The sequence below is a fragment of the Urocitellus parryii genome, chromosome 3, assembly GCF_045843805.1.
Source record: "Urocitellus parryii isolate mUroPar1 chromosome 3, mUroPar1.hap1, whole genome shotgun sequence".
Taxonomy (NCBI): domain Eukaryota; kingdom Metazoa; phylum Chordata; class Mammalia; order Rodentia; family Sciuridae; genus Urocitellus; species Urocitellus parryii.
This window is the reverse complement of record NC_135533.1, coordinates 172,201,007-172,220,108: the sequence shown is the minus strand read 5'-3', so window position 1 is coordinate 172,220,108 and position 19,102 is coordinate 172,201,007. Positions and strand designations below refer to the sequence as shown.

The following is a 19,102-nucleotide window of genomic DNA, read 5'->3' as shown; positions in this document are numbered from 1 at the left end:
TCTCCTCAATGTCCATGCCAGGTTCTCTCCTCACCCTTCACAGGATAGGTGTCCAAATATGGAAAGGGAGGCCCGTGGCTGTGTTGTGTAAATGATGTGTTGGCACCCCCAGGGAACACTTTCAGAATGCAGTTGTGAGATAGGGTAATGATATCTATATTATTCATTGTGCTAACTAAGACCGAACCTACACTTTGTTCAGTCCACTCCAAGTGGTGTGCTTTTGGTACTGGGGATTGAACGCAGGGGCACTTAGCCAGTGAGTCACATCCCCAGGCCTTTTTATATTTTATTTAGAGATGGGTCTTACTAAGTTGCTGAGGTGGGGTTTGAACCTGTGATCCTCCTGCCTCAGCCTCCCGAGCTGCTGGGATTCCAGGCGTGGGCCACCGTGCCCGGCTTTGACGTGGTGTTCTAAGAGTTGAAGCTGTGGGTGTTCTAAGAGGTGAATCGCAGCTTCCCCTCTGCAGTCTTTACAACTGATCGTATCTCTTTAGCTCAATGTTGACGGATTCGTTGGCTCATAACTTGTGCCCGTTTTTGTCTTCATGCATTTTGCCTTCCATTCAACCTCAGCCTTGTGTATGCCTAGTGTTGTGCCTCAGCCATCTTCTTTTCCTTCTCTCTCCCTCCCTGCTTCTCACTTTTGCATTTTCCTACTTTGTTTTTCCAATTGCTGGAATATGTGCTTTCCTGTCCTAGCTGTCTGCGGTCAGGTATTGTCAAGATATGATTTCAAGGAGGTCCTTCGTGTCACACAGACCAGAGGTGACCCGAAGGGCCCACTTGGCTTCTGGATCATTAGCTGTGCTGCTGTCTCAGGTTTCTTAACCCCTTGAGCCCCAGTGTTTTTTGTTTTTGTTTTTGTTTTTGTTTTTTTGTTATCTGTGAGATGAAGTAATGTCAGGATCCTAAATTCATTGGGAGAACTCTTTCGATTTCACAAGGAGAGCGAGACTCCTCGTGGACAACAGAAGTGATGGATATTATGTGGTCTTAAGGAAATGCCCACCTATCTAGGAAGTACAATTTCCCTTTATTACAGAAATATTGTTTTACCTAAAGTATTTGCACATATGCATTAGTTTGATTCATCTCTCCATCATTCAAGAAAACGTGGAAAAATTAAAACCATATGCCAGATCAAGGGTACCTATGATAAAAGAAAATAAGTGTCTTAAAGAACTTGACGGGTGTAAAACGAAAAGGGGACCTCAGTCTGTCCTCTGCCCTCAGTGCTGTGGATTAACTGAGAACTTTATAAACCTCGCCTACTTCTTCCTTGACTTCCCCTGGTTGATTGTGGCTGTGTCACCTCTTACCCACTAAACTCTTAGTCTAATGAGACTCACTCAGCCCTGGGGCAGTGTGATTCAGTAGATTGGGGGGTGAGGCTGAGAAATGTTGTTTCCTTAGAAGGTTGTACAGATGTTCTTGAAGTTCTGTTGCAAAAAATATGTCTTGTGTTTCTGGAGAGCTACAGCTTTCATGAAACTCTTCACGGGGTGCTCTACCCCAAGAGGGTTAAGAACACTTGTTGAAAGTCACTCGTTCTCCAACTTTATAGAACCTTTGGTTGCATTAAAACAGAAGAGAGTAGGGGAAGTCAGTGCATCATGTGATGATATAGTATCTTGGCTTTTACAAAATTGGTTTAAGTAACTAGTAGCATATTGTATAGTGTTAGTATTTATAAGTAGCTTGGTCATAACAGGTATCATTGTTACCAGAATGAGAATAAGGTATTAAAATGATCGCCAAAATAATGAACATGGTGCCAGCCAATAATTATTGAACTTACCATACACGGCATCCTTTGCAACCTGAGATTTAGAAGGTATTATGATTTAGATACGAAGTGTCCCTGAAAGCTCATGTGTGAAGCAAGAATTTTCCAGAGTGGTGAGAGCCTTAACCTAATTCAGTGCATTGATCCACAGCTATGGATTAACTCTTGGTAACTGGAGGCAGATAGCATGAGGCTGGAGGAGTGAGGTCACTGGAGGTGTGTCCTTGGGGTTTTCATGTTATCACTGGTTAGTGGAGTTTTCTCTCTCCCACTTTCTCCCCCCACCCCCTCTGCCTTGTCCTGAGCTGCTTTCCTCCTCCATGATGTCCTGTCTCACCTTGGGTACAGAGCTATGAAGTCAGCTGCCTGTGGACTGAGACCTCTGAAACCATGATCCAAATAAACATTTTCTTCCCTACATTGTTCTTGTCAGGTCTTTTGGTCACAGTGAGGCCAAGCCTATTAAAACAGATATACCTTCTTATTTCTACCTTGGCAACCCTGTGAAATGGGTTCCATTATGAATTGCATCATATGGATGAGAAAAATCAGGCTTGAAACCATTAGGCTTTGACAAAATCATACTAGGAGTAAGTCTTAAAGCTGTGATTCAAACCAATGTAATCTGCCTTCAAAGAACCTTGCATGGTATAATATTCATTATATTTCTTTTGGTAGTGTCAGAATAATATATTAAATGTAACATACTATAGAGTAGCAATACCAAACTAAAATGATACTAACGAGAAATGAAATGCTACAATTACTGCTACAAATTAAGGAAAGTTCTGTGTTATATTTAGTGTATATTGTTTGGGAACCAAATGATGCTAAAAAATTATATAGCTCCATTGAATATAATTGTTGCTGTTCATTTTGGAGACAGCAATTTATTGTGGTATCATTGTTTCTAAAATTACAGCAATCAAAAAAAGCATAGTACATATTACTGTTTACCTTGGTACTAGAGGAAATATTTTCTAGTGGAGCTTTACAATGTTCCTCCTAATAATGTAAATGATGTTGCCATCTTAGCCCAATGTGCTATTCATGTATTATTATAGTCACTATGAACTATATAACCTTTTGCATGATATTTATATACACACACACACTCCATATATAGTAAAAAAAATATGATTGATGGTGTATAGTATATGATACAGGTAAATTTATAAATTCCAAATATTGAGACTTTTCTAATATATGAAGTCAGAGAATTGCTACACTAAAAACCATTATGGCATGTCAATACAATACATATTTGAATGGTGACTACTTGCTCTATAATATACAGCATAAGACAGGCATAGTGGCACATGCCTGTAATCCCAGCAGCTCAGGGTCTGAGGTAAGAGAATTGCAAGTTCAAAGCCAGCCTCAGCAACTTAGCAAGACCCTAAGAAACTCGGCGAGACCCTGTCTCTAAATAAAATACAAAAGAAAGGCTGGGTATGTGGCTCAGTGGATAAGCGCTCCTGGATTCAATCCTCTGTGTCTAAATAAATAAATTAAATATGTGACAATAAAGAGTCATAGTCCACAGTCATAGTTCACATTGCTTTTGAACAGCAATGATTCTTTAAGTCACGGTGACACTCCAGTCACACATGTGGTTTCTCAAGCATAGGATGGACTGTGACCTAGACCGGCGGGCTCCGTATTAGCGCTTTTATTGTTGCTATGGGAACAGTGGGAGGCTTAGTGGCTGTGTTGTTCTCATCAAGGAGTAAAATAGGGCTGTGTGTAGAGAGGGCAGCATGAGTGTTAGAAAAAACACATGAAGTGTAATGAGACTGCCGCTACCCAACTTGATGAGAGGACGACATTGGAGTATCGGGCTGTGTGTGAGTAATGTCGCCAGGCTCTGTGAAACCAGCATATGGAATGCCAGAGTTGGAGGGCTGGTGCCAGCAGTTAGACTGAACAGTGCGTCCAGTACGTCTGAGTGGAATGCCTCTTCCCTGAGACTTAATAACAGTATGTGCATGGAAAGAAAGTGACATGGTGGCAAATTGAACAGAACACGGGCTCTGGGGTCCATTCAGCTAGCTTCATCCATCACTGTCTGTGACTTGGCCAGGTCCTACAGTCTCTCTGAATCTTGGACCAGTCATTGACATGTGCCTTCTTGTGGCTCCTGCCTGCTCTCATTGTGAGGAATAGCTAAAGATACTGCTGTGAAGTGCTTTCTTCAGCCAGTGTTATGGTTTAGATGTGAGGTGCCCCCAACAGCTCATATGTGAGACAATGCAAGGAAGCTTAGAGGAGAATGGTTGGATTATGAGAACCTTAACCTAATCAGTGGATCAAACTCCTGACGGGATTAACTGAATGATGGCTAGAGGCAGGTAGGGTGTGGCCGGAGGAGGTGGGTCATTTGGGACAAGCTTTTGGGGTATATATTTTATATCTGGTGAGTAGAATCTGTCTCTGTTTTCTGATCAGCACATGAGTCACTTTCCTCTGCCACACTCTTCTGCCATGGTGTCCTGCCTTAATTCAAGTCCTGAGGAACGAAGTTCTCTATCCATAGACTAAGACCTCTGAAACTGTGAGTCCCCAAATAAACCTTTCCTCCCCTATAATTGTTATGGTCTGTGTCTTTTAATCAGAGCAGTGAAAAAGCTGACAATCAATGTCCCATCCCTAGCCCATGATGTTGGCTCCAGTCTGAAGATTTGTGCTGGCCTCGCCGAATAGTGCACTTTCTAATATGAAGACGTTGATAACTAGGACAGGAGGACTATTGAGACCACTGATGAGAGATGCCCCTTAAATACTCTTGCTCTTGACTAATTTATTAACCACTTGCAACTAGGATAATTAAAATATGGTGTCTAGCGTAAGATCTTGTGGATTTGTTAAGATTCTTACGGCCTCACTTGGTGACATATAGCAATGATACAACACATGGTATTAGAGTGGAGTGCTGCATGGCACAACACAGGCTGAGAGGAGCAATTGTGCTTTGAGTTTGCCAGTGCTGGCAGCAACACTGTGATTGCATGCCTCAATTTATTACATATAATTGAGGGGAAAGAAATGATGATATACTGTGCTGAAGTGCATAGTATCAGCCTGTTTACATGCCTTGCAACTCAAGGCTAGCATGCTGAAATGAATTGTGTTCTTTATATCTGTAGTTATGTGGATATAAGGACATTAGGTTATACTAAGGTACTTACAGAGTTTGAAATGATACTAGTTTGTAGACTGTTAAAGGAAAAATCGGGCAACCACACTTGTACTGTAGAAGCTGCCATACCCACAGCACCAACACTATTCTAGTGTGTGTATAATGTCGCTAGGATATTCCTAATTCATCATAATATGAGAGCTTCAAAAATTGGAAGCAACAACATTCAAAATGAGGGAGTTGAGACTAGGGCTCACACGTCCCATCTGGCCTGCTGCCTGTCCTGCACACTTGGTAGGCTAAGAGTGGTGTTGATATTTTTAAATGTTTGGGGGAAGGGAGAAGAATATTTTTTGGCATGTGAAAATATGTGAAGTTCAAATTTCATTGTCCTTAAAGTGTTATTGGAACACAACTGCTTGTGGGAGACAGCAGCAGAATCAGCTTTAACAGAGACTAAGGCCTGCAGAGTCTGAACTGGGTACTCTGGATCTTTATAGGAAGTTGGCTGACCTGTAGTGTAAGCCACCCAGCATTGCCTGTCGTGTATATGAGAAGACAGGACTGCTGTTTGTGTCTTTCAGAGACACAGAAAAAGATTTATTTAGGAAAGCAGAGGCACATTCAAGGCAGACTGTGGGCCATCTCTAGAAGGCAGAGAAAGCCAAGAACTCTTTTGAATGTAGGAAAAATGTCGGCACTGGGCCACATTACAACATGCTGTGTCTAATCATAGCTAACAAAAGTATCTCTGTAATCTGCTGTTGCATATAGCCTTTGATGTGTGTGAGTGCTGCTGAATGATAACATCCTAAGCTGGAAAGTATTGTCATCTTGACTTACTGCTTCGCAGAAGGGACTGGTGTCTGCTGTGTTGTGGAACTATGGACTGTAGCCACACATTGCAGCGGCCCAGGGGAAAAGGGGTGGAGTTGGGCCCTGTTTCATGCTCAGTATAGCACCTTTGTGTAACCCAGTCAGTGAGCCTCAGGCTCCTCATCTGGTGAGTGGAAATGATAGATAGGAGGTGGATCACAGGTGGTCTCAAGATTAATATGAAATGATGATATACAGTGCTCTGAGCATCCCTTGCAAGTAGGAGGCTTTGGTCAATGGCATCGTGGGGTGTCTTATTCATTCATTATTCAGTAAGCACTTCCTGGGTGTCATTGACATTGGAGAGCTATTCCAAGCACTAGTAGTATGGCAGCAAACACAGACAGGGTCCTACCAGTAAGAGTGTAAGGAGGGGACTCTGATAGTTAATAAGAAAATGTCAGATTCTTATCAGTGCCATGGTCTGAATCAAACAGCAGGTAGTGGGAGGGTAATCCTGGGTGTTAGTGGAAGACTGAGGCCTGATGAGACCAATTAGGCTGCCATCTGAGTATTGTAGGGTATAATGTATGGCTGCTGTTGTATTGAAATTGTAGTTCACCATCTTTCTTTCATTTGTTTTTTTTTTTTTCCTTGTTGTTTTTGTACCAGAGATTGAACCCAGGGTGCTTAACCACTAAGCCACGTCCCCAGCCCATTTTACTTGTATTTTGAAAGAGGGACTCATCAAGTTGCTTAGGACCTCACTAAGTTGTTGAGGCTAGTCAGCAACTTACACTAGGTAAGGGGTCTCTAGTGTCATTGCAGTCTACAAAATTCCCACAGGGGGCTTTGCAGGCACCATTTTCCTTTAACCCAGGGGTTACAAACTCTACAAAGCATCCACTACAAGTTAGATGCTATGAGGCGAAGGTTTGTGGCATCTACTATTAATTCAGGAGACAAAATCTGTAACGATTACTAAAATATTAGAGTAGGGTTTCTCAATTTTGTCATTATGGAAACTTTGGGCTCATCCATTCTTGTGGCAGGAGAAGCTATCTGAGGTGCCATAAGATGTCGGCAGCATACCTGGCCTCTGCCCATTCCATGCCAGTGGCACCGTGTCTCCCATGAAACTGTGACAATCAAAAATGTCACCAGCCACTGCCAAGTGTTTCCTGTGGGGCAAAGTTGTCCAGAATTTGTCACTACTGGGTTAGAGGAAATGGGGCCTGCACAGCCCACTGCAGGAACTTTATTGGCCATGTGCTGGATGTCTGTGATGAAGTCACACTGGTGGAAATGCCACCAACAGAGCATATCTATGCCAATTAGAGGCATCTCCACAAGGCTCCCAAATTGCAGACGCTGCAGATGGCTCTCAAGGGTCTGTTAAATTATTATGACCTCCAGTAGTGATGGTAATACAACTGTACCCTTCTGCCTGTAATTTTAATATATTCCTAAACTATAGTTTTTCCATAGCAAGAGCCATATTATCATCTGCAGCGCTGTGCTCATAATTTAAATAATAATGATGCATTTCCTCACCCTCCACTACTTTACAGAGTAAATAGAGTTTTGTTACCATGGTATTTTAGCATACTATGTTGTTGTTCTACTATGTTCCCATTCAATGCTGATAAGAAAATATAGCACACGGAGCTTTGCAGTCTTTAAATTTAGGACAAATAAAGGTATCACATCATGTTGTTTATGGTGCGCTTGCTATTCTAACCTCAGTAAATACTACAGTTGTATATTTTTGTAAACTTTGATTCAGACCATAGGTAAAATGAATTTTATATAAATATATGTATATAGATACGTATTAGGTATTCTACATTTTAGGGAGAAAAATTGCTGCAATGTACACTATGATGAGCTATAGGTGCCTTCTAAAGTTGTTAGTGATCGGGTTGTAGGTCACAACGTGTGGATTTTAGTATCTAATTGTGCTATATGATATACTAAATGACATCATAGTTCTAGTTTGTTAATTAGCGATAAGCTATACATGTTAAAGGCCTGTCTAATGGGATCCCTTTAGGTGTAGTTGTATCAATCATGTTAACATTGCCAACGGAAATCTACTTCAAATTCTAGCAAAGACAGTATAATATGGAATGTCCCTTTGCCCTTGGCAGCTGGGGCGATCCTGCAGCGCACCACAGGCTAGATGCATTTGCTCCAAGGTGGCTGGCAGTGCGGCTCTTCCTACTACTTCAATGTTTATTGAGGGTCTGCTCTAAGACTCCTCTCACAGCTGGAAAGAGAGGAGCGATAAAACCAAAGTCCTTCTCTTCTCTGTGCTTCTATTTGACTGAGGAGAGAGAAATAGTAAACAATTCCAAAATAATTGCTGTGCAGCGAGACCCATCAGGGTAGGGGGTGAAGGCGTGTGGAAATTGCATTTGTAAAAAAGGGTTTAGGGAGCCGCTTGGGAACAGAGGACTGGAAGTGGGTGAGGAAGTGAGGCACATGGGTGTGTGGAGGAAGACTGGCCCAGGCAGAGAATGGCAGGTGCAAAGGCCCTGCACTGGGCACCCACCTACAATATTTGAGGAGTAGGAAGCTCATGTAACTTGAGTGCAAGGAGGAGCACGTGATAGAGTCAGAGAAGGGACGAGGAGAGAGTAGGTTGTATAGGGCCTTGTAGGTCATGGTCAAGTCAGTTCATTCATTATGATATTGTATTTTCCCAAAATCATTTAGAAAATCGACACTTTATAAAATTTTTGCCCTGTTGCCTCACACTTTATTCAAGTCTTGCTTTTGTAGTGCTCTGAAGTATGTGATTTGCAATAGTGGCAAATGGCCTGACTTCAAATTCCAGCTCTGCCACTTTCTAGCCATATGACCTTGGGAATAGGAGTTTCCCTCTGTGCCTGCATTTCTGCATCTGTGCAGTGGAGATACTTCTCACATCTTCTCTCTGGGTCTATGAGGAGGATCACAGGGGTTGAATGAGGAAGGAAGGTACTGCCTATAGAACCAGGCAGTCAACTCAGCAAGGATCACCTGCTAGGTTTGTCCTTGGTGGTGGTTTTATTTGTATTCTGTGTGCCGTTCTAGGAGCTGACAATAAAGGCACCAAAGGCGTCAGAGAAGTCCTTGGCTGTCATGGAGTTGCAGAACAGTAGTCCCACCTGAAAATGAAATCATTCCAGATGCTGGGATAAGGGAAAAATCAAGCCAGAGTCGTGGAGCTGTGGGAGAAGAGCTGTTCTCAGGCTACCCCTGAGGAAGGGATATCTGAGTGGAGTCCAACAGTGGCTAGAAGGAGTAGCCATTTGAAGGGTCTGGGGCCTTTTGGTCTGAGGGCGCAGGAAGAAGAAAGGCCCTAGGGTGCACAACTGGCATTTTCAAGGGACAGAAGAGCAGTGCAAGGAGCCCGGATCAGATCAGCACACAGCGGGATGGGGAAGGGAGCAAAAGCCCACACAGGCCCTTGGTTCTCAAACTGGGCTTCCCAATAGTGTCACCCAGGAGCCTTGAAAAATGTACACATGTCTGGGTCCTGGCCCTAGACACTCAAGATTTTTGGAAGTTCCCGAGAGAGACTAATAGAAGACTTTGAGAAGCACCGCGGTGGCCTGTGTGTGTTCCGCTTGCCTTGTGCTAGGGTATGACTGGATGTTTTAGAAAAATTGCTATGGCTGCTGCGTGGAGCAGCCACTGAGGATGTCGTCTGGGCTGGATTCAGTGAGAATGGTTTGAAAGTAGATGGCCGCAGAGAGGGGATGGTGAGAAGTGATGGTCAGGTTTGGTGTGTGGAGGACAAAGCTGGTGGTGAGACCAGCGGGCTGAGGGGGAAAGTGCGTGGGAAGCTAAGGGTTTGTTGAAAGGTGGGTAGACAGTCTACTTAAGACCCCGTTAAGTTGGAGAAAATGATTCACCATCCTGGAGCTCCGTGGTATGGCCAGTTGCCTGGCAACATCTTGGTACTGAGACTATGAGGTCCCTGGTGCGTCCTTCACAGGAAGGCAATGAGATACTTGCTGTGTGACTCTCACCTGTGATCTCCATCATAATGCAATACAAAGGATGCCATTCCACTGTCCAGAATGGGGATAAGGACATTGTATATTTTGCATTTGATTATGGGCCATTTGATGGCATATACTTATTTTCAGTTCTTTAGAATTATCACATGATCCATCATTTCTCCACTATATTTTTGTTTTAAAAAAAATCACCATTGCTCAGTGTAAACGTCATGCCTTCTTTTTGCTTGTGTAACAAGTCCATTTATTCATGTACTGAGTGTTCAGATGTGAACAATCACAGTTCTAGAACCCCCTGGTTATTAAAAATCTGACCCGTTATCAGTGAAAGGTTGGTTATGTGGAGAACAGCACTGGAGGTTTAGTAAAGAAGGTGAAACATGTAGTATTGTGATCCTATAAATACTGAAATTCAGAAAAATTGTCCTACTACCCAATCACTGAAAAATGGACAGGATAATTTGCCCCTTTTTAGAGCTCCAGTGCCATTCACTAGGCAACTTCTGGAAGTGAGGCCTTCTCCATCTAAGCATGGAAATGATTCCATTTTATTTGGTAACCACGAGCCCATGGAATCTGTATTTGGTTCAGGATCTGGCCTTTTTGGAATGTTTACAGGTCTGGGGAGTTTCACATTTTGTAATTTTTGAGATCTGATTTCATCTCTTATTTATGGGGAAAGCCAAATGCTCCAGCAATACGCCTGGAAGTCTTTCTTCTTGTCCTCCTTCAAGTCTTTCAGAATAAATTCCTAGGATTTATGACTACTTTTAAATAGTTCCGCACTTGAATATCATGCATGCTTGTGTTCTCATCCAAATTATGATTTCTATTGAAGTTCCAGGATTCCATGTACTAAACTCTCCCCATGCAGATATTTTGATTTACTTGTATAAATATTTTTAAAACTGAGTGGACTATCTAGGCAAATATTTAATAATTGTCTAGAATCTATCTGCTGTAGAACACTCTCCACCATTTTTTTTTTTTTTACTGGTTTCTGGAATGGGTGACTTTTCCCCATGAATTTTTTAAAGTCTGTAGTCTCAGCAATAAAATCCAAACAAGGAGATTATGATTTTAATATACTTTATTTAAAAAGTACACAGTTTTAAATTGGTTTCAATGGGTTTCAAGCAGAAGGGACAGTGCCTGCCTACCACTTGCAGTCCCGTTTCTGATGAAGGATGATTATTGTGGGGCAAACTCACATTGGCATGACTGGCAAAGTAAAAAGAATTTTTTTTTTTGTCAACATATCTGAGTTTATATCACGCACAGTTTAAAATCATGAGATGCTGATGGTTGGACTATATTTTATGTCTCCTATGTCGCACCATATTTGGGTTCACAGTTTATCCATGATTTTAGCATGCCAAGAGAACATCTTAGTGTCACCTCAAGAAGTGGATCGAAAGCAGAGGGAGCAGGAGGGCTGTCTGGGCCTGGAGACTTGGTGCACCCCCACACTCCCTTGCATTCTCCTATGGGGAAAAGAAGGGATTGGTTAGACCAAGAAATGCATTCCGGGACCTGGATTCATTGAAATTTCATCAAGTCAGAAGAATCTGATCCTCACTGAGGATATGTTCATTACTCTTCAAGAATGTAAGGAAATGATCACTATTGAAGGGGTCTGATTATTTCAGACACTCAGCCATAGGAGTTGTGGGAGTCTTTTCTTCAGAGGTGGGGAAGGACAGACCCTATTTTACCAAAGTGAAATAATTTCATTTACTTTTTTCTAGAAATCTATTAACTGATGTAAATTGCACCATGATTCTAGTTCTTTCCTTATTGATGGGCATTCATTTTGTGTTCTTTTCTGCTGCAAAGAGTGCTCAATGGAGGTCCTTATCAGTCAGTGGTCTTTGCCCTGGATGGCTTGTCATTTCCTATTAGTCCTTGGTTTATTTTTGTTCATAGTTACTTAAGTTATCAATTTAAAAGAGCTCTTTATTATTGATGTTTTTTCAAGTTCTATAAATTAGCTATTGACTAAGTTTTCTCATAGATGAGTTACAAGTTTTGTGTAGTTAAATGGATTGGTTTTCTTCCATACCATTCGGGTCTTAGAGGCCTCTCTAATCCCTAGAGAGACTATTATTTTACCATGTAAGACTAATCTACATTCTCTTTGAATTGAACCTTTGTAGTAAATTTTTATTCTGTTCCACTGACCTCATTTCACTATTCTAGAAACGTAAAACTACCGATTTTTGTATGTTTATCTTATATCCAATTACCCAAGCAAATCATCTTATTAACTGCAGTAGTTTTTACTCTAATGACTTGATTGTCTAAGTATGTAGTTCCTGGTTTTAAGTGAAGAAGTTTCATGGATCTTGGACTATTGTCTGTATTTGCATTTTTTATATATGGCTTTTGAGGTTGTGCCTATTTAGCATACTGCTGTTAAATTCCAAGTTATTTGCTATTTAAAGGTGAAGCGAATGTGGAATTGGCTACGGTGACATTTTGAAGAGTAGATATACTTCCTACATAGTAATTTTCCTCAGGGGGGGGAGTAGGTGTCCATTTTCTAGGTTAAAGTTTTTTTTTTTTTTGCCTACAGCATTGCAGGAGATACTTTTACTTGTATCTGTGATAACCTTAATCCTGAAAAGGTAAACTTATACCCAAGGGACTGGAAAAATAAGTAGAGTGACTTCACGTGGCTGGAGCATTAAAAGGCTAACACTATACAGGGGACATCAATTTACTATCTGATCTATTACACATGTATTTAAAGTTTTTAAAAATCTGAACGAACATCCAGGGCCATTAGCCTTTTTTAGTTTTCTGAAAGGGTTTTTTTTTTCCTCACAAGTAAAATGTTCAGCTGTATAGTTCTTTGCTCACAATAAGAATCTCAAAACAGTCAAAAGAAAACAGGAACAATTCTCAGACTTACCTCGGGGTGGAAGCCATGGCAAGATTCCGGACGCCTTCTAATCTTCTGAGCCTTTAGCCGTTCACACTTCAGGGATTCATTATGTTGACTGTAGTTAAGGCAGGTTTCCAAGACTGACCTGTCTCCTACTGAATTTCAGAGGTCCAAACTTGGCATTAGACACCGTTAACCACTTCCCTCTCTCCAACAGTTGGAAGTAACTAACCTTCCTGATACTTCTCCCCGACGTGTCCTTACTATATTTAGATGGGATATATCAACAAAAGCTCATGGGAGACAATGCAAGTGTGTTCAGAGGAGAAATGATTAATTCACCCATTGGATTATAATTCTCAAACTGGGTGGTAGGGTGGAAGGAAGTAGGTCACCGAGTCTTGCCTTTAGACTTTATAGTTTGGTGAGCAGAGCCCTTCTGCTGCCTGAACCTCTGAAACCATGAGCCAAAATAAGTTGTCTTCCTCTGCATTGTTCTTGCAGATCTTTTGGTCACAGCAATGAAAAACCCGACTCAACTACGGTTGATCCCTCTTACCAGTTTCAGCAGTAGTGGCTGGACCCATACATAAAAGGATATACCTGATTTCAATGGGTGCCATGGTAATGGGGGCCACAGACTCACACAGGCAGCTGCTGTCTACAACCACCATGAACAGATTGCTGCTTGGGATTTGCTGGATGACAAAGGATCTGTTGGGACAAGACAATGAAAGGTAATGTACCATCCCTCAATTGAGGAACTAAGAGAAAACCTTTTCTTCCAGGGGCACCAACTAATACTATAAAACAAGATTCAGAAACTGCTTTATGAGTCAAAATGCCACGTTCTCTGAGGCTTTTTACTTAAAATTACCAAGTTTTACTAATACCATAATAACTTCATGCGGGTAATACAACTCACTTTGGAGAGAGTGGGATTTTATATGTACACAATACAGTTCTTTAGGTCACCTCAGTTTGTAAGGTTTAGAAGGTTAGGATTTCCTGCTTCCACATACTGGTTATCCCAGGTTGCATTTGATGTCCTCTTGAGGTACAGTTTTCTTGCTCAAAGACTAAAACTAGGCTACAGCTAGCAAAAGATGTAAGGAACTTCCTTGACCTGTCCCTGAGTTGCTTTGCAAATAGATGTGCCCAGAAGAGAGGAAAGATGGTTTTAATGAAATCTATGCTAGGCATTATGGAAGTTCCATCCACTTCAGCTCCCAAATTCTTGATAGAACAAAGATTGTACACCAGCTCTGGTTGTACTGACGGATTTAGAAGGTCAAAGTAAACTTGATGCTGTTACCATCTAGGAACCTGAAGGTCTTAAAGAAGCCATATCTATATTAAAGATCCTGCAGACTGCTTGTCCCAAGCTGACTAGCATATCACAGTTGTGGAATGTTATAGGTTGAGAACCAAAAGTCATCTTGGGCCATTGGAGGCCCCTTAACTTTTGTATCTGACCTAATGAGACTCGTAGGGAAACTACTCAGAGTGTGACACTAAGATTAGGGTTGGAGAAAACTTGGTCTGCTAAAGTTAAGAATGTTAATATCTGAAACCTGTCTATAGGAAGATGTCCCTGCTTTACTGTAGCCCACCTACTTGATATATGCCTATCAATGTTTTTGTAACCTCTTCCATGATAGATGTCATTCAGGTTAATTTGAATCCTTGTTCCAAGGACATAGTGATTGATATTTGACTCAGAAAACTATTTTCTAATTTCTTTTAAAAGCATAGTTATTGTTTTATGTAGACAGTTTTGGCGCACAATGTGGGGCCCCAGAGATGATCCACTTTCACCGAAGGAGCTGCTCAGTGGCAGGTAGAGCACTGCCCTCCTCTCCCACCATGATGCTTCCTTGAGTGGATGTTGGTGAGTTTTTCATGAAACTTTTTTCTTTTGGTCAACAGTCCTTTGAGCTGGTTGCTGTATTTTAATACCCTCTCAGTGTTGCAGAACACTTATAAGAACTTGGGTTTGCTGGTACTCCTGCCTTTGTCAGTGCAACCTTACCCAATACAGAAATTCTACAAGCACTAAATCATAAAGATGCCTCAGAGGAGAGATTTATTCCCCCCAGGATATGGTAAGTCCAAACTTTGTTCCTGGGTCAGAAGGATCTTTACTGGCTCATGTAGGAAGACACACATCGGGGGTAATTACCCAGTGTTTTGGGCTCCTGCATGTTCCATAATCATGTAAGATAAACCCGAGAAGAATTGAGCTTGGGGTAGAAACTGAGGAAGCTATCCAATAGAAGCACAGGATCAGGTTAGATCCAAAACACAAATCCCATCAGTCAGCATAGATGGTTGCAATTTTGGGGAGAAGCCTCTGTGATAATTATGACATCTCAACTTGCAAGTATTTCGAAAAATAGGAAAGTTTAAGGATGAGTTGTATTTACATTTCCCTCAACAGAGTATACTTGGTTTTCCTGCCTGCTAGAGAGAAAAGGTTTCAAAATCTGGTTCTAGCTGCAATGAACTAAGTAAGACAATGGGAAATGCTCAATCTATCTCCAAGGACAGTCAATTAGGTCACTTTTAGCTATAAGTTCATGAGAAGGAAAAAAGATTTTCTTGGAAGTAAAATGAGTCCTAGAGACATCACTGGCAGAATTTATTTTAAACTCAAGGTGAGCTGCCCCACTCTTGCTTGGCAAGGATTTCTCCTGTACTCTTTTTTAAGGTACTTAAGGCCAAAAGATGCTATCATGAACTCTTCTTGTGAATCCACTTTTGGTTCTATATGCCTCGTTTAATTCCAGGCCTACTTTGTGAATCTCTCTAGTTTTGCTCTAACTTGAGAATAATTCTTAAATGCTATCAGCCTGTCCCAGCTAAGATGCAAACATCTAAATTTAGAGGCCCCAAATCCATTTTAATTAGGAAAAAAAGGCTTTAAACCAAACAATTTGTATGAAACCTGTTTTGCCTGTAAAAAAATGTTTCTTAGCTTACCCATATTTATCCCTGACAGAAGGCCTGATAAAGCTCTCTTGCACTCTCCTGCCACCCCAGAGCTCCTTGGACCTTCCATAGCATGCTCTGAGGAGTCACAGGAGATCTTTTCTCCTTACTAATGCAGACAGACATCTGGCCACTCTTTTCAGTGCCAGTAGTGTACAATAGCCTCCTACTCCTTGGTTGATGGAGGAGATAATTGGATCAATAAAGGGGAAAAAAATCTTTTGGAAACTGATGAAACTATAAAATCTTTATTTTCTGAGCCCATTTTAATGTGTTGGGTGTTATGACTTAAAAATACATGTAGTACTTGCAAATTAAATAAGATGAACCCAAATACTTTTTAAGGTTTAGATGACTTGACAAAATCTTCAGCAGTTATAACTTACTTTAGTGTAGATGTAATAAAAGGCAGCTGTGCCTTCTGATCAACAAACTACCCGTGGCTTTAACTTTATAGAGCTCTTGCTTAACAGGTCCCCTTGTTATAAAAATGGTTAGGTAGCTTAAAAATTGTTTTAGTCATCATCTACGCAGGAGCTGAGAACTGATAACCAACACTAAACAAAGGAAATGACTGAAAAAATATAGAATCTTCTCAGGGAAAAAGGTAAATGGGTGTGGTTTCAAAAGGGGAAATAACACAAAGGGTCTGAACATGGTGAGAAAGTTGTAAAAGGGTTTTGAGAGGACTGGAACTGTGGAAGATTTTATGCATGGTCAGGTCGACAAAAATTTATAGGTTTTTCTAGAGGATGGCAAAAGGTATGTTGATGCAAAGGCTAAAGTATAATTCCCTGTATTTAAATGGTAGAGTTTTCCTGAAGCACTGATATGTTCTTTGTAGCAAATGGTGAGAGGCTACTCATCTGCCTTCACAACAAAACCAAAATCTGCATATTCTATTACTTTCTGTGCTTTAGGTCCTCCATAAACCTTTTAGGGGGCTGAGATTATCAAACAGAAGTGACAGGAACCCTAAAGGACAGACAGTAGGAAAACAACTCATAGCCATGTTCTTTGCCCTTAGGTTGCCTTAACTCATAGCCTGGTCCAGGGAATTGATCTTGCAAGCACAAGGATAAATATGATCAGGGTTACTGACACTCACATGAGCAGGCCATGGTTCTATAGTAGTTTCAGTGCAATTTTGGGAGCTGACTGGTTCAAAAGTGATCCTGGATCACAGATATAAAAGTCATAAGCCTCAGTACCACCCCATAAGACCTAAGCTCCAAATATAGTACTTACTTTGGGTAGAAGCTTGTGCTTGACTGAAAACGGCCCTCTCTGCAGCCTCAGGACCAGCAGGTGCCCTGCCAAAGCCACAGAAGTGATAGCCACGAGGGCTAAGTTCTGCTCTCCAGCCCACAAACTTTCAAGTACAGCTACTGTTGCTAAATCCCAGATTCACCTTCAGGGGATCTCCTTTCCAACACCAGAACTACTTAAGCCTCATCACCACCCCATCATGCCCTGTGAGACCTAGGGACATTATCACCAATGCCCTATAGCACCAGGGTCACAAACCCAGAAGACCTATAGAACATCTCCATAGATCATAACTGTTGGAGCCCAAACCTTAGAGACTGGAGAAGGAACATCCAGGTCTCTGTTATACACAAGTGGCCAACAGTCCTCCAAAATCTTGAATCCAGTTACTGGTGTCGCTTATGCTTGATCTGAGGGAGCTAGGGACAGTCCTTTCTCTACCACTGAGATTTTTGCAGCTATCACCCTAAGCCCAGTACCATCAGGGCTCAATTCTGTGTACCTTTGGAAGCCTATGTCCAGTGCCAATTTTTACAACTACTTTCCTGAACTTCTGCAAACTAGAGTGACATACACATAGACATAGCTGTCATCAATCAAAAACAAAGCGGGAGAGAAGGAAAGATGGCAGGTTAGAAGAAGGGTATGTTTTCTAATTATTCCATGGCTCAGGATTCAAGCAGAAGTCCATTTTCTCAGCAAGGTGGGTAACGGGGAATTCACTATCAGACTGTAGAGAAGGAAATTTTGGGAACATTGGAGTCTGAGCAGAGGTAGGGTGCTACTTGAAGCAGCTATGCTGCACCTTTCTGCTGAAAGAGCCTGGGAGTTCATAACAAGCATTAGACTTTCCCAGGAAGTGCTGCCTTAGGACCTAGAGTGTTCTAGGATGAGCAGAATTAATAGGTGCAGATAGAATTCTACCCTGGGGCATTCAGGTTTGGGAGATGGAAGAAAGTATAAAGTGCTTTCCCTTTGGGCTGGCAGCTCATGGATCTCTCGATAATACCAATGTAAATGGTCATCAACTCTCCATTTAAAATATGTACATTGGCAGAATGGATTAAAAAACAAGAGACTCAACCATAGACTGTCTGCAAGAGACTTAGACGTCTTTGCTTGTAAGATGCAAATGGAGACCAAATCAAGCAGGAGTAGCTATTATCAGACAAAGCAGATTTGAAGCAAAAATTAACAGAAAAGACAAGGTCATTACTTACATTGGGGGAATATTTACTAATTACATAAACAAATCACTTCTTGACATTAAGTCCCAGATAACACATCCCTCTAACCAATGATAGGTCCATTTGCTTTATAGTATTATTTAGGTCACAAGATGGAAAATTTAAGTAAATTAAAAATAAATACCATATGGTTGCAAAATGCACATGTATCAATAAGAAATAAAACCCTTTAATACATGGAAATTGAACAATTCTCTTTCAAATGAGGAATATATCTAAAAATCAGAGGAGAAATAGTGTCCCAGTGATTTTGGAATGTTGTATCACACTACCAAGACAATTCTGAGAGGAAAGTTTAAATGCCTACATTAAAAAAAAATAGATTTCAAATAAACAATCTAATGCTATCTCTCAAGGCCCTCAAAAAGCAGGACTAATTCCAAAACCAGTAGAAGACAGGAAAGAATTAAGATCAGAGCTGAAATTAATGGAATTGAAAAGATTGGTTAGTTTGGCTAAGAACTTAGCGAAGACCCAAAAGAATGAAGTTAGAGATATCGCTACATATGTGGAAGTCCAGAAGATTATTTTATATAGTCCAATAAATTAAAATCTAGAAGAAAAACAAATTTCTAGACACACATGACCTACCCAAATTGAACCAAGAGGATATAGAAAACCAAAGCATTAATAAAATGTGTGACTACATGACTTGATTCTGCAACATATACACTCAGAAATTATATCCCAGCTATGTATGATATATCAAAGTCCATAAATGCATTCTACTGCCATGTATGACAAAAAAAAGCCTTTCAGTCAGGCATAGTGGCACACACCTGTAATTCCAGTGGCTCAGGAAGCTGAGACCGGGGGATTGCAAGTTCAAAGCCAGCACTAAAACTCAATAAGACCCTGTCTCTAAATAAAATACAAAATAGGGATGTGGCTCAGTGCCCCCAAGTGCAATCCCTGGTACCAAAAAGTTTTTTTAAAGGTTTAGTGGAATTCTAG

At 41.1% G+C, this 19,102-nt stretch overlaps 1 protein-coding gene across 1 annotated transcript in view; it reads right to left on the bottom strand.

Annotated features, from left to right (window-relative positions):
- Window positions 1-11,148: 11,148 nt before the first annotated feature.
- Cacna2d3 (calcium voltage-gated channel auxiliary subunit alpha2delta 3) overlaps window positions 11,149-19,102 on the bottom strand; it is an 882,565-nt gene continuing 874,611 nt past the window's right edge. The window contains exons 36-38 of the mRNA XM_026388626.2: window positions 13,243-13,355; window positions 12,669-12,751; window positions 11,149-11,238 (exon numbers count right to left, since the gene is read on the bottom strand). Of these exons, the coding sequence (XP_026244411.1) occupies window positions 11,149-11,238; window positions 12,669-12,751; window positions 13,243-13,355 (286 nt within the window). The remainder of the gene's footprint in view (window positions 11,239-12,668; window positions 12,752-13,242; window positions 13,356-19,102) is intronic.